The sequence below is a fragment of the Trachymyrmex septentrionalis genome, unplaced genomic scaffold (genome assembly GCF_001594115.1).
Source record: "Trachymyrmex septentrionalis isolate Tsep2-gDNA-1 unplaced genomic scaffold, Tsep1.0 scaffold70, whole genome shotgun sequence".
NCBI classification, from domain to species: Eukaryota; Metazoa; Arthropoda; class Insecta; order Hymenoptera; family Formicidae; genus Trachymyrmex; species Trachymyrmex septentrionalis.
Window position 1 is genome coordinate 370645 of NW_017305885.1, and position 14405 is coordinate 385049.

General features: G+C 29.7%; 2 protein-coding genes across 15 annotated transcripts in view; both read left to right on the forward strand.

Moving 5' to 3' along the window:
• Window positions 1-10499, forward strand: part of LOC108753673 (serine/threonine-protein kinase MARK2-like) — a 108433-nt gene extending 97934 nt beyond the window's left edge. For 8 of the 14 annotated variants that reach the window (XM_018495471.1, XM_018495481.1, XM_018495470.1 and 5 more), the window contains 3 exons: window positions 4322-4363; window positions 5581-5692; window positions 5832-7288. In XM_018495471.1, coding sequence (XP_018350973.1) covers window positions 4322-4363; window positions 5581-5692; window positions 5832-6050 — 373 coding nt within the window. In that variant the 3' untranslated portion in view covers window positions 6051-7288. Of the gene's footprint in view, window positions 1-232; window positions 394-4321; window positions 4364-5580; window positions 5693-5831; window positions 7289-10465 lie in introns of those variants that run through there. The other 6 variants (XM_018495482.1, XM_018495484.1, XM_018495477.1 and 3 more) reach the window with 4 other exon arrangements.
• A 1-nt stretch (window position 10500) lies between these two features.
• LOC108753679 (bis(5'-nucleosyl)-tetraphosphatase [asymmetrical]) lies at window positions 10501-12430 on the forward strand. The gene is made up of 2 exons (XM_018495493.1): window positions 10501-10764; window positions 12062-12430. The coding sequence occupies exons 1-2, from the start codon at window positions 10650-10652 to the stop codon at window positions 12376-12378; spliced, it is 432 nt and encodes a 143-aa protein (XP_018350995.1). The 5' UTR covers window positions 10501-10649; the 3' UTR covers window positions 12379-12430.
• The last annotated feature ends 1975 nt before the right edge of the window (window positions 12431-14405 follow it).

Consider the following 14405-nt stretch of genomic DNA (forward strand, 5'->3'; position numbering starts at 1 on the left):
ATATATATATATATATACTATATACTATAATATTTTTTTCTCTTTATACTGCCTTTAGAAAATAAAAGCGACAGATGCTTGCTAATGTGAAAGTATATATTCGATCGTAATAATTACAAGTAGTAAAGAATTTCGAGTGTGAGGAAAATGTTATAGTTATACTAACACTAATGAACGAACCAGATAGATTTGACAGATAATAGAGTACATATGATTGTTCGTACTTTGACAGATTTTTTTAAGTGAAGGAGGAAGTCTCGCCTTGTTTCCCCCGAGCTGAAATGAGAGCGAGCCGCATGCAGATATATCGCGCCATGGCAATCGCATCTTCCACGAATGTATTATTTTATTTCGTTTTTGATTTTCTCTCTCCTTTTTTTCATAAATTAGAATGAGGACTAGAATAATGTATATTTTGTAACATTATAGTTAATTTTTTCTTTTTTTCTTTTTTTTTTTTAATATAATAGGAAAATATGTTGGATAACAATATATGTGTATAATATTTAAAATTATAACATAAAATCTATTGTTTGATAAAATTTTTGTTATTGCATAAACAAATATATTACATATTTCACGTAATATAATATTGTTTCATTTGTTGAAGCTGGCACCATATGATTGACTAAGTATAATGTGTAATATATATATATATATGTATATATATATATATATATATGTTACGGTAAAAGCATATAAATTCAACAATTGTATATATTTATTAATAAATGTATACAATTATTTAAGGTTAAAGAAAGTTAAGATTAAAGAAAAAAAATGAATATGTTTATTATGACTAATAAATAACACTTTTAAGCATATATTCTTATTTAAACTTTAGTAAAAGCATACTAATTCATATAAATTTTTGCGTGCATATTTTGATTAAAAAATGATTTACGAAATTAAACTTATGCAATTTAATACTCCTAATTAAAACAATAACAAAATATTAGTACTATAATGTTTTGAATAAAAATGTCATAATTATTGATTATATCTAAAATAAATATTTTACACAAAACTAAATAAAGAATTTTAAAATACAAGATGTAAATATGTTATTTAATGAAATATTTTTTATTTATTAGATCATAATAAATTACATAAAACAATATTTTAATCGCATATATATACATATGTATGTATATATAATTTGTATACACATTTTATCCAAATTAGAATAATAAGTGTATACATTTATTAGGAAAAATACTGTCTTCTCTTTCGACAATTTTAATAGTAAAATTAGTATATATATAAATATACTAACAAATGTATACTATTACTGATTTTATGCTTTTGCTGTATAACATATATATTGTTTTTTCCTTTTTTTTATATCCAGCATAAATTCCTTTTTCGAAGATAGCGTGGAATACATATTTGATTTCTTATAATGTCATTAATAAGTCTATATATTGGCTTCTTGTACTGATTCTTTCACTAAAACAAAATTCAAGGAACTATGCCCTTTAAAATGAATAGATATGTATGTTGTCACATAATATATACATATGTATGTACAAATATTGACATAGCTACAACATTTTCTTCCGAAGTATCGTGCAGCTTCATACTTTTTTGTTATTTATAGATAATTTTGAAGTTATAATAAATAACATATGTCTTTGCAAGAATGAAAGAATCTAAATAGACAAAGGAGTTAATTAATTTTATTTGCAATATTGAGAAGAAACAATTCTTACAATTTAATATACTTTATTATATTGTTTTTTAATTGATACCTATGTTTATATTTTCTATTTAATGTCAGTATAAGAATTGCATTTATATTTGGACATCATTTAGCTGACTCAATTTGTTAAATGCAAATATATTTTGATTGAACAAATACAAATATGAAGATATGTAAAAAATGTATCAGGCATTCCACTTTATCTTTTCACTTTAATTAAAGTACATGTTTTTTAATGCGATTAATTAAAGTATAACTTATTTTTATCCGAAATTTTTCATTGTCGAGATTCTGTAAACAAATAGCAACAAATTAAATAAAAATATTTAATATTTGTATTTAATCCACCAGAATGATTCTTTATTTCTGCAAAGTGGTAATTATAAATACTATTCCGAGGTTGATCTCAAAATTAACTAGTACATTATAATTAGAGTGCTATTTGATTGCAATCAATGGCAATTCAATTTTATCTATCTTGCTTTAATTTATTTTGTTAATAAATATTAATTTGTATTGTATAAATTATTGAGAACGCGACATATAATTGAATTATTTGATCGAGGCAGGCCATAATATTAAATTGGTACTTCATTTATTTGTATATTGATTAATGTATCCTAATCTATACATATTGTATCATTATTTAATTATTAGAAATATACAATATTTAAGCACGTATGTCTTTGATAATTTTACTGTATAACAATAAAGAGAAGTGTTAATGCTAATTTTTTATTAAAGAGCAATGCTGTGCTTAGTACAAGGTAATATTAAAAATCCAATTAAATTAACTGTCACATTTATAATAGCTTTTACCCAAGATTACCTTTTATAAATGTCATATTTATCATAGAAATATATATATTTTTCAATATGTGAGAGAAATCATACCTATCTACCATATTTTTAATGGAACCTACAAAAAACAAGATATTACACATAATCCTTTAGTATTAGAGGTGTAGCTATTAAAAATATTAATAATATATCTGCGATTTAACTTTATTTCAATACTAAGTACAGGTATTGGCTTTGCATATATTATAAATTTGAGAATTGTGATCATGTGTTACCCCAATATCGAAGATACGTGCCTTTTCCTATAATATTGTGTATTTCAAATATCTCGTTACACGATAGATCAATGCACTAATCCTTCCACAGTCATTGCCAATAGCATTTATTAATAATATCTGGTCAACGCAAATAGCATCTACATTTATGTGGCAAATAACTATTATTATACGTTTATTAACGGATTATAGCGTACCCTGTAGAGTGGCCTCGGGCTACTTAAGAATATGTTATCCTACTTGTAAAATCAGAGAAATTTTATCATCTCTGATCTTTTAAGACATTGATGATTTTTTTATATTCTTTTGTATAAAGGATATTTAAAAAATCGTATATTTACGTCTATTGTATGATATAAAATATTTCCAATTAATATTTCATTTACATCTCCTGAGATTGCACAATTAATGTATCCTGATATATTTAGTATTTTGATATAGTATATTTCCAACGAATGTTTAAAATCATCATTACTAGGATTTGTTTTTGTATTTGTCACATGTTTATCGATATTCGGATACATAAGTGATATTAGAAAGTTATATATATTATATATAAAAGTAATAAAATGTAATATCTAAGATCACCCAATAAACTAATGTATATGAAAATAAGAAAAGAGAAAATATTGAACAATTAAAGGAAAAAGTGAGAGAGAGAGAGAGAGAGAGAGAGAGAGAGAGAGAGAAAAGAGACCACATCATATTAAATATATCAAAATATGAAGTAAAAAAATTTGTTTGCAAATTATATAAATATAACATGTCTTTAAGTGATTATGCTATTTGCTGCACTCCAATTACGTGCCCGTCCAAGCATCCGGAAAGGATCCTTAGGATATTCAATTAATTATAGTCAATCTATTTTATTTAAAGAATCTAATTTAGAAATTTTTTTTAATTTAGATTTTATGGAGGGCAGTAAACAGCTTATAATATATAAACAAAATAGAGATATTATTTAATAATTTTAAGGAGCAATAATAGTAATAAATTCGCATTAATAAATATGTCAAAAATGTCTTGTATATGTTGTATTAATTTATTTCTAAATCCTTGTATACATAAAAGGAATGTTTTTGCCTGTGCGAAAATATATCTTATAGCGTTCACGATGCATGTAACTCGGTAGGAATGTGTTATGTGTGAATTGGGCTCTTTTTGTACATTTACACAACACATTTATCCTTTGATACATCGTATCAGAAATTATTTTTGGCAACGAATCACGATCGCAATTTGTATTACTTAATTAAAAAAAAAAAACTTTTAAACAATAACGTTTATATCCGCGATGAGATTTCACATCAACATTACACATCCTTATATTTTCATTTATTTTTATAAGAACATATATGTAATTTTGAAAATATCAATATATGACTTCTATTAGAGATTTTCTAAGCTCATCATATCATAATTTTATGTGTCATAATCAGTGTGCAATGGTGACAGGATGGTGATGGTTGTTATACATATGACAATTTGATTAATTTATCATGTTTAGTGTTTGTTAGCAACTGCCTTTGTTTTGTTATTTCAGCCCCATGGACCCATCCGTACCCCCCAAGCACCTAGTAGTGAGGTACGTTGCTACATACCATAATACCACTATCCGTATTTTAATTTCACTCATTTATTCCTTGATTTTTCGTACATCCAACTTTTTGTCGATCATTATCAATGTATGACGCGTATTTATATTCGTTTAAATAGAATATAATATTTAATGCACGTTCGTTGATATCTACGATGATCTTTGTGTAAACATAATATGCATATTTTGTAAAGTTTAATATTGCCCGTCAAAAATATTTGATATTTTAGATAATTATGCAAACATAAAAATTATATTTTAATTTAAGGTTAAAGCTCTGTGGAAAGAAATATTTTAATTACATATAATTATTAACATAAGATGGTATTTGTCTGATATATATACATGTGTGAAACATACTGAATTGATTCTTGTCATTTTTGCCTAGTAACTTTCAATTGACTTATTATTTACATACTTCATCAGTCACATATAAATTACAATATTTTTCTCATTATTATTTATTGTCGTAAGAATATCCCAAGATTTGATATTATTACGATAATATATGATACCTAATATATGTTCAAGATTGCAACGATTCACATATAACTTTTGTCTTTTGTGTAACTCACTTTTAAGTGTTCTTTACTATATAAATGTAAATATATGTATGCAACACTAAAATTGTAATTAAATTTATGACATAAACGATTTGCATGTCACGCATGTATGTTATAACTCTCCATAGGGTTTGATTCTGGATGAATTTCTATTTTACATTATATTTTACATTATCTATCGGCAGCTTGCAAAGATTTTAGCACAACGTTATATCTTAAAATCTCTTTTAAACGGATTAAGAATTTATTTTTGCGCCGCAATATCGCTTGAAGCTTCAATGTATAACATATCACATTCTGCACAAGATCGACATTTTACATGACTCGATATATTTCATAACTTTTAGTTTGATCGTAATATGCATAAAACCATGTTATAATTTCTAATAATAGATAAAAACAGTACCCGTGAGAAATATTTAGATAAATTTGTGAATTTGTAAAACGCTCTCGTAACGTTAAACATAAAAAAATAAAAATGCAAGGTAGAAGTATTCGGAATTTCGCTATATGATGGAGAACTTTTTTTTTTATTGTAGTTGGATTTATACCGCCGTATTAAATTTATTCGTAATTGTGAAACCTGTACCACTGGAATTGCTTTAGATAATTGAACGGGTTTAAGATATCTTTTTGTTACAGCGGAGCTACTACTAACGACGAACAGGTCAAACCGCGCAGTCTACGCTTCACGTGGAGTATGAAGACTACCAGTAGTCGAGATCCTAATGAAATAATGTCCGAGATCCGAAAGGTATTGAAAAAGAGAAGGCGATATATTTTACGAATACAGAAACGAGCCTGTTTACACCTGTCTCTTTGAGACGGATGATATAACATTTATATATGTGAGTGATAGACTAGACGCGTTATCTCGTATTATCTTCTTCCAGGTATTGGATGCCAACAAATGCCAGTACGAACAACGCGAGCGATTCCTGTTGCTGTGTGCGCACGGTGAGGCAGCGACGGACAGTCAAGTACAATGGGAGATCGAGGTCTGCAAATTGCCACGACTTTCCCTAAACGGAGTACGGTTCAAGCGTATCTCCGGCACATCAATCGGTTTTAAAAATATTGCCAGCAAAATCGCGAACGAGCTCAAGCTGTGACTGTCGGCCACGGGCGCCTTAGCCGCCAATCGCGCCAACCCATAACGACCTCGTGAGCGTAGCCACCAAGTGGCGGTGGTCACCGAGGAGTTTTACTCTTGTTTCTTCTTCTGGGACTCCGACTCCGAATCCGATACCCAAGAAATATTCGTTTAAACGCGATTCCTCCGTCCCAGTCGACGAACATCATTGTCAGGTGAGAGGGAAGAGAGAAAGAAAGATAGAGATCTTCTCACGTGTTTGTCGTCTCCTCTGCGTTGGAGGTACCGCTATTAACGATTCGTCGAAAAAAAGTTTGAAACTGTGATCCGTGATGACTAATACGTATTCAAATACTCCCGAGTGCCAAAATGGAGAACTAGATCGGGTCCTCGTAACACACTTTGCGAGCGAGAAAAAGAGAGGGAAAGAACGAAAGATAAGAGAGACGGTCCAGCTGACCTGATCAACCGTACAAAGAAGCTGGTATTAGACACAATAATCTATTATATTTATTAGTTTTGAATTTTGGTTATCGTTAACAAGATGTGCATCCGAACGAAAATAATCAGTCATTACAGGTTGATCTGCCTTCCCAATTATCAAACAATTCGTCACATCTGTCATGAAGTATAGCTTCATTTTTAAACAGTATTATGTTTCGTGTTATTCTTGACGTTGAAGGTATTTGCATTCAAATTGATATGTCTCTAGAATGTCGAACACTTACCGCGTATACTATCGTAAGATGATAAAAGATTAAAGTAGAATCGATTCAATCGGATTGTTAAATGTGCCTAATAAAACATTTCTCATCTATTTTGTTTTTCATGGCGACGGCGTTTCTTTTACAATAAAACAACGCGATGGTATGGAAGATAAAAGAAGCAATACATCTACAACGTCAAGAGATTTCTCTGTAACTTCCTGTTTTTCTCCTAATCTTATGTATCTTGTATGTAAAATTTTACTAATGGAGATTTTGCCTGTAAATAATTTGACAAATTTACAGAATCGAGAGACATGTGTTGCGTTCTGTATCGACAAGAATCTATCATTTAATGCATTAGAGCCATGAACGAATAATGAATTGAATTATTTCAATGTTGCACAATATGCAACTGTTTATTTTTTTCGAACATTTTTATGATATACTTTATCTTTTTTTATCTATAGCATAAGTTTGAAAATACGCAGCACTATAGACATTAGCCAATTATGATTAAAACATGTAATAATTATTGTTATTAATACTTTTATTTTTATCATAGACGACAAGAGAGAGTTTTATATATGTACATGTATATGTATGTGTATATATACATATATATGTATATATATATATGTGTGTGTGTATATATATAGTATACATAATACTATAAAGGTAGAAGCAGAGAAATTATTAACATAATTTAGAAATACCATCGAGTTATTACTCGTGTTTCATGTGATTAATACACACAATTCATCATTCTAAAAATTGAAATTATATAAATTTAAACTACATCAGTAATAACAAGATCTGTTATTTCTACGAGAAATATGATAATACAATTAAATTTAAGTATTATAATTGGCTATATTGTACTATTTAATCCTTTCATTCAGAAGTATATTTGCAGTTGAATGAAATAAAATTAGGGATTATCGTAAACCGTAGAAGAGCGAAACTAGAGACTTGGTGTATATAGTATACAATTACGAAGGTACTAAAAATTAATGAGAAGAGAGAAAGAAAGCAAGAGAGAGAGAGAGAGAGAGAGAGAGAGAACTTCACACACCAAAATCATAAAATACACTTTAAAACTCAAGTATCGCAAACTTTTTATATTTGCCTAAGATTAATGAAGTACGTTATTAAAATAGGCAATGATTAATTTATTTACAAACTATAAACTCAATGATTTTTCACATTTCTAACACTTGCTACACTGAAAAATACAGAATAACTTCAGCGTGCCAGCACGACGTACAATCGTGATACGTCGTGTTGCGGATCATGAAACGACTGATAGCAACTAAGTATCGGCGCCAATTGTCTGTTACTGAACATCTTGACAAAAATTCTAAGTAAATGATTAACGCAGCACTGGCATCGGGACTTATCTTCTTTATGCATAACCATACCAGTTTCGTGTCATCGGATTACTCCATGAACCAATAAGCGAGATAATGTAACATAACGACATAGTAATAATGTTATCGATTTACATTTTAAGGAGAGACAATTTAGATGCAAACATTCACACACTTCTCTAAAAGAGAGAAAGAGAGATATATATATATATATCCAATCACTTTTAAGGAATTAGACTGGAGGATAATAATCGTTTTCTTTTTTTCGTTTGTTCCTACGTCAATCAGAATTAGTATCCTGAGTACAATATCGAACATCATTATTATCATGTAAAATAAAAAGAAAAGGATTGTAATCCAGAGCGGCCGTTGTAAATGACTCTATAAAGATATACACATACAATATCATAAATAGGAATTATTATTATTATTATTATTATTATTATTATTATTATTATTATTATTAATGTTAACGTAAGGTCCTTCAGGTAGCATTAATAATACACATCCCCGACATATAGACGAATTAATTATCGTAATCTATACATAAATTCACCCTTCGCCGGCTTGCTTTACGAAATAAATGTATAAATTAACGATCGATGCGTAAGTGAAGAAGAAGATATAAATCTAAAGACATTCATAATTTTAACGCGTGAGAGAAGGATTCAAGTGACAATTAGAATCGCGGAGCTACACGGGCGACGCTTAGAGTCAAATTTGACGTAACGCTGGGGGAGTTTTCTTGTGATTTTTTTTTTGTATGTAAGTATCGCGAAAGAACATATTACTCCCGCCGGTAGTCGCCCGCGTGGCTGCGTCCGACAACCACTCGACGCGCACATAACACACGTACGTGAATTACATAGACACGTCGGTCTTTGTAGATAGGTACATACATATACAGCTTTGCTAAGTGTTTTCTGGTGATCGGTATCTAGCCAAAATGTAGCAAAACGTTTATAATAAAATGGTAACACGCATTGTTTCCCAATTCAGATTCCTGTCAAACGTGCGAATTCGTGTTACGACATGATCGAATCGTCGAACATTTTCTTTTCTTTCTTTCGACAAAATCGTGAAGAGAGAGGGTGAACGCATTCCTTTCTGATACTGTCAATTAATGGTGTATATGTACATATAATTATGATATAGAAGTACGGAAAATATTTCACTCGAGAAGCAGAACCATGTTGGTTATCACGACTGATTATACGCTTCTTAGAGTTAGACGAATTTGTTACGACAGACATGTCTAGTCGTAAAGTTTTTAATATTGTAAGTTTCATCTCTACATATTTGAGTTAGAAAAGAGAGTACAACTTTTTTCATGATCGTTCGAGAATCGTTTTATATCTACATTTTCTTATATATTTTTCTTTGTGGAAAATTATCACAATAATGACACTATACTCAAGGAAAAATTGTTACATCATGTATGTGTATGAAATAAAGTTAATAAAATCCTTATATACATCATTACGAAATTGCTATCATCTATTTCATTTAAAAAACGAATTCAAAATTAGATCAATAAGTCTCTAAATTAATTTTGAAATAATTTAAGCATATATATAAAACTGTTAGCGATCTCATAACGATATGATTAAGGAGTTTATTCTTTATTTTATCGTATTTTTTCTCAAGTGTCATAATTTTCAGTTTCCATGAAGAAAGATACGTTAGAAAATTTAAACATAAAATTATGCCCGAACGAAAAAGTGAAAGTTGTACCCTCCTTTGCAAAAGTACAAAAATCGGACGACTATTCAAGAAAAGAAATAAATAAGTATTGTATTGGATTCTATAAATATCGCTAATACAATATTAAAAAATGTTACAAAATAAAATTACATTCCTCTGAACTCGAAGACCATTGCTTGCGAGTAAAAGGACCGAAAATATTTCGTATAATATTTGTTAAGTCGCACAAAGAGATGAATATGTTTTTAAAATTTATTTCAACCTGTATGATATATCTTGTCAAAATTTTACAGCGAATTAAGTAAATTTTCGTTGCTTGTTTCAGAGTTATAAAAATTATTTTTAATTAAAAATGTATATATGGAAATATATATGTGTATTAGATGATTAATTTTAAATTAATAATTAGCAATCGCTTTTAAAATTGTATTCTATTTTTAATGCTGATGAGAAGGAATATTCAATTAGTTTCATTATATGACTAAAATCATCGCTCGATATTGAAATTGTATACTGGAAAATTAGATGAAATTGGTATTTCAGAATCGGTTCTTATATTTAAGATCGTCTTAAATACAATCTTAACAGATTATAGGTTTGTTCGCGTTACTTACACTTTTTTGGATTTATAATTTTTTATTTTTTTTTTATTTCAGAGAACGCAAACAACCTTATGAATACCAACCTGAATTTCAAATCGCTATTCCGAAACTTTGCTTTAATCCGATTGGTCGAATCGATTTCCAGCATGCAATTTCTAACACTGGTTTGATACGGGCATTACGGTTCTTCAGTGGCTTCACATGGTCTTCGTGAGTGATTTCACAGCTGTTGAGCATCATGACATTGCAGCAACGCGCTTGCGGTCTTGTGATTTTTCGCCGATTTCAAGGTACTATTCAATACTTGCTAATGCAAACATCATACGGAGAACATCACTGGACGCCGCCTAAAGGTTAGTATACTTTTACATCGACAGCTGTTATTTTTGATTTATCAGACTCAATTACACCAATATAAGATTAACTTTAATCTTTGTTTGCTTTTAAGCTTTTTTAATTCATAAAATTAGAAAAAGAAAAAGAGTAAATTTAATCGCGACTAAAGTTAATTTTACGCGACAACCTTAGCGTTAGCGAACAAACGGATTAAAGTCTCGTTCACATCGTGCGATTAAGTTTACGGGAACGTGTGATTAGAGAGTTCGGTCATTCGCACTACACTGAATTACACATTAAAGGCTATTCTATATAAAGTATTTAAATGCAATAATATATTCAACTTTCGATAATGAAATAATACATGTATATTCTGTTATATAACGTGACAATGGGCGAGTTCAAGAGTTAACAAAGCGGCTAGGCATGCTTACCGAGCAATTGAATATGATTGGTAGAATCTATAAGTAACAACCAATTACATTTGCTCGGCAATCAGACTAGCCGCTTTGTCAACTTGAATGCGCCCATTGGCTGCGTTCCGGATATCAATCATGAAACTTTATCCTTAGGATGGAAAGTGAAAAGTGAAAATTTTAATCATTGAAGTTAATGGAGAAATTTTTCATTTTTCATCCTAGAAAAAAAATTTCATGATTGATACCCAGTAGATTGACCAACAGTTGAGTGAGTGCTCATTGCTATTGATGTGTTCTTCTAGATCTGAAATTCTGATTGGATGATCTAAAAGAATACACCAATAACAGCGAGCACTCATTCAATTGTTGAATGCCCAATATTATTATTAAATATTTAATCGCGCGGTTCTAGTAAAAGAGCAATTATGTAAACATAAGTGTATGCATACATAAAATTATATATGCATATTATCTTTACATCCACAATTTGTGGATGTGGATTCGCACACATCAATTTTCGACACTATCAACTTCATCAGCAGTATCGATATTGTGATATTTACTTCACGAAATTTTATAAAAATAATGCTGGTGTCGATAGTGTAGCTTTCGAACGTTACATGAAAAAGACTCAAGTTTTTCTCTGGTATAATGTAAGTGACCGAATTCGCTATATTGAAGTTCCTTTTTAAATTCTAATATTATTGACAATAGAAAATGAAAAATTTTTAAACATTTTAATATTGTTTCTTTTTTGCTGTGAATTTAAATCGAATAAAATATAACAAAAAATTAAAGATCACTTTTTTCTAACTAAAAAAAAAAATTCCTATAAAAATGTTTTACTAAAAAATTATTCGACTTGACGGTCACTCGGTGTTGCTCGGTGTCTTAGGTCACGTTGATCCGGATGAATCTGACATGGAGACGGCCTTGCGCGAGACTCAAGAAGAGGCTGGATTTGTACCAAATGATTTGAAAATCTTCGAGGACGCGAGGCACGAAATGACGTATAAAGTGAAGGGAAAGCCGAAAATCGTTATCTATTGGTTGGCGGAACTGCTCAATCCGGACAAACTTGTGAGATTGTCGAATGAACATCAAGCGTTTGACTGGCTCCCGTTGCGCGAAGCATGTGATCGCGCAAAATACAACGAAATGCAGAAAGCACTCAACGAGTTCGATAATTATGTATCGCGAAATCTTTCGTAGGTTTTGTTCCGAGAGAGACATATTTTTATCTTATGCTTGTTTCTACCAACATAGATTAAATTAATTAATCTTGATTTAACTTACTTTTTATCTTTTTTTTTTTAATTTGAAGAATTAGAAATATAGGATATAGAGAATTAATGAAACTGGGATTAAAGTTAATCTATTGTACATTGGTACAAATGGACATTACTCCGTTATTTCTTAAATGGCAAATTCGATTGGACACACTCAACATGTACTGACATGTTTACGTCGTCATACACAAACTGACGTAAACATGTCTGTATGTTTAATATAAATATAGAACAAGTTAAAAAAATCAAAACGATGAAATACTAAATAATGGCTGCGTTAAGCAAAGCACAACAGTTTTGCAACTGTTTTATGATTGTCTGCTGAGATAAGATTATTCTTCTAGATCTAAAAGTATAATCCAATCAGCGCGAAGAAAACTTTCAACAATTGCAAAATAAACATTCTGCTAAATGCAGCCATTACGTTATGGTCCTGTTAACTAAAATATATAATATGTACATTATAATTTGAAATATTTGTATTTTACTTTTACATTTAGATTAAATCAGTATACCTTTAATATGTCTCAGTGCGCATTAGTGTTTCCAATCGAATTTGAAAATAATATAAATTCATAAATACGCGAAAACGTATTTTCCGTGAAAACAAACCTTTCGATTTGAAATTATAAATATGGCATTGCCGACATATCGTATAGTCTGTTCGCACATTGCTTGATTCTTTAAAACGTTAAATACTTTTACACTTAAAATGAGATAAATATATATTTATTGGGTATTGAAGAAAGAGAATACGAAGATGCTGAGTGCAAAAAGTGCAAGAAACGTGAACAGACTTAAGGTCGGTCTTACCAACTCCGATTAACTTAATCGATTGATTGTCACATTGGAACTGATCAATTGCATTTGCTATTCAGCAAAATTGACCAATCACGGTTGACATTTAATCGACTTCGACTAGGTTAATCAGAGTTGGTGAGATCAGCCTTTACTGTCTATTAAAAGTCGTAGTATACAAAAACAATTAGTGGTTCTTTAGTGTCTCGCAGAAAAATACGTGTAATTCGAATTGTTAATCGCAGTTGAAAATTATTGAAAACGTAAAGTTGTAATTTTAAAACTCTTAGCTGTGATCGATCAGTTTGTTTAATCGCGTTTACCAAATAGCACGCAGCGTTTACAAAGCGCTACAAAAGCGCATTTGAATAATCGCTTTTTTAGTGCTTTGCAAACGCTGCTGTGCTACTTATTTATATATTATTAATTCTTTTATCAAGGTCGATTTGCCAGAAATTTAAGTGATAATTAATTATGGATAACGTTATACGAAGTTTACGATCTTTTCTCAAGTATTGGTATTTTCGATATACTCTCGTTACTGAGTTATATATGGTAGAAGAATGGGAAAGGAATTTTATTAGTATCCTTTTTACACTGCTTATCGTAATCTTTAGATTTATCTCAATTAAAACATCTCGATATCAATTAAATCGAGTTCTATGCATAATATATAGTAATCGCATAAATAACATAATAATCTTTACGATGCAAGTATAATAGAAAGTATAGATTATATAATATAGTATCGAATCTTGTAATTATGCGTGTTAAGACGTTATATCTATCGCTTGTAATCTTTCGTAAAAGAGAAATCTCCATATTTTTCTTACATTAATATAACAGACATTTTTCTTATAGCCCTGTTCTTTCTCTTCTTTCTCTTCAACTACAAAGTAATGCTGCCAATCACGCAATACATTTTAGGATATTGATTGTTTGTTGTTCCCGCAACTTATAAAAATTATATTGTTTCAACATTCCAATGAATTCCATTTATAAAACAAGACTAGATTTATTTATGTGAAATATACTAAAAATATAAATTTTGAAGAACAATAATGGTCTTAAATTTATCATGAAATTTAGATATACATCTGCATAGGTATAAGAATCCAGTATTAAAATAAAAACCAAGAGGTGACATTGAGA

Coding starts and splice junctions, on each gene's coding strand:
- LOC108753679 (XM_018495493.1), top strand. CDS start 10,650: ATGACATTGCAGCAACGCGCTTGCGGTCTTGTGATTTTTCGCCGATTT. Junction 10,765..12,061: donor TCACTGGACGCCGCCTAAAG/GTTAGTATACTT, acceptor TCGGTGTCTTAG/GTCACGTTGATCCGGATGAA.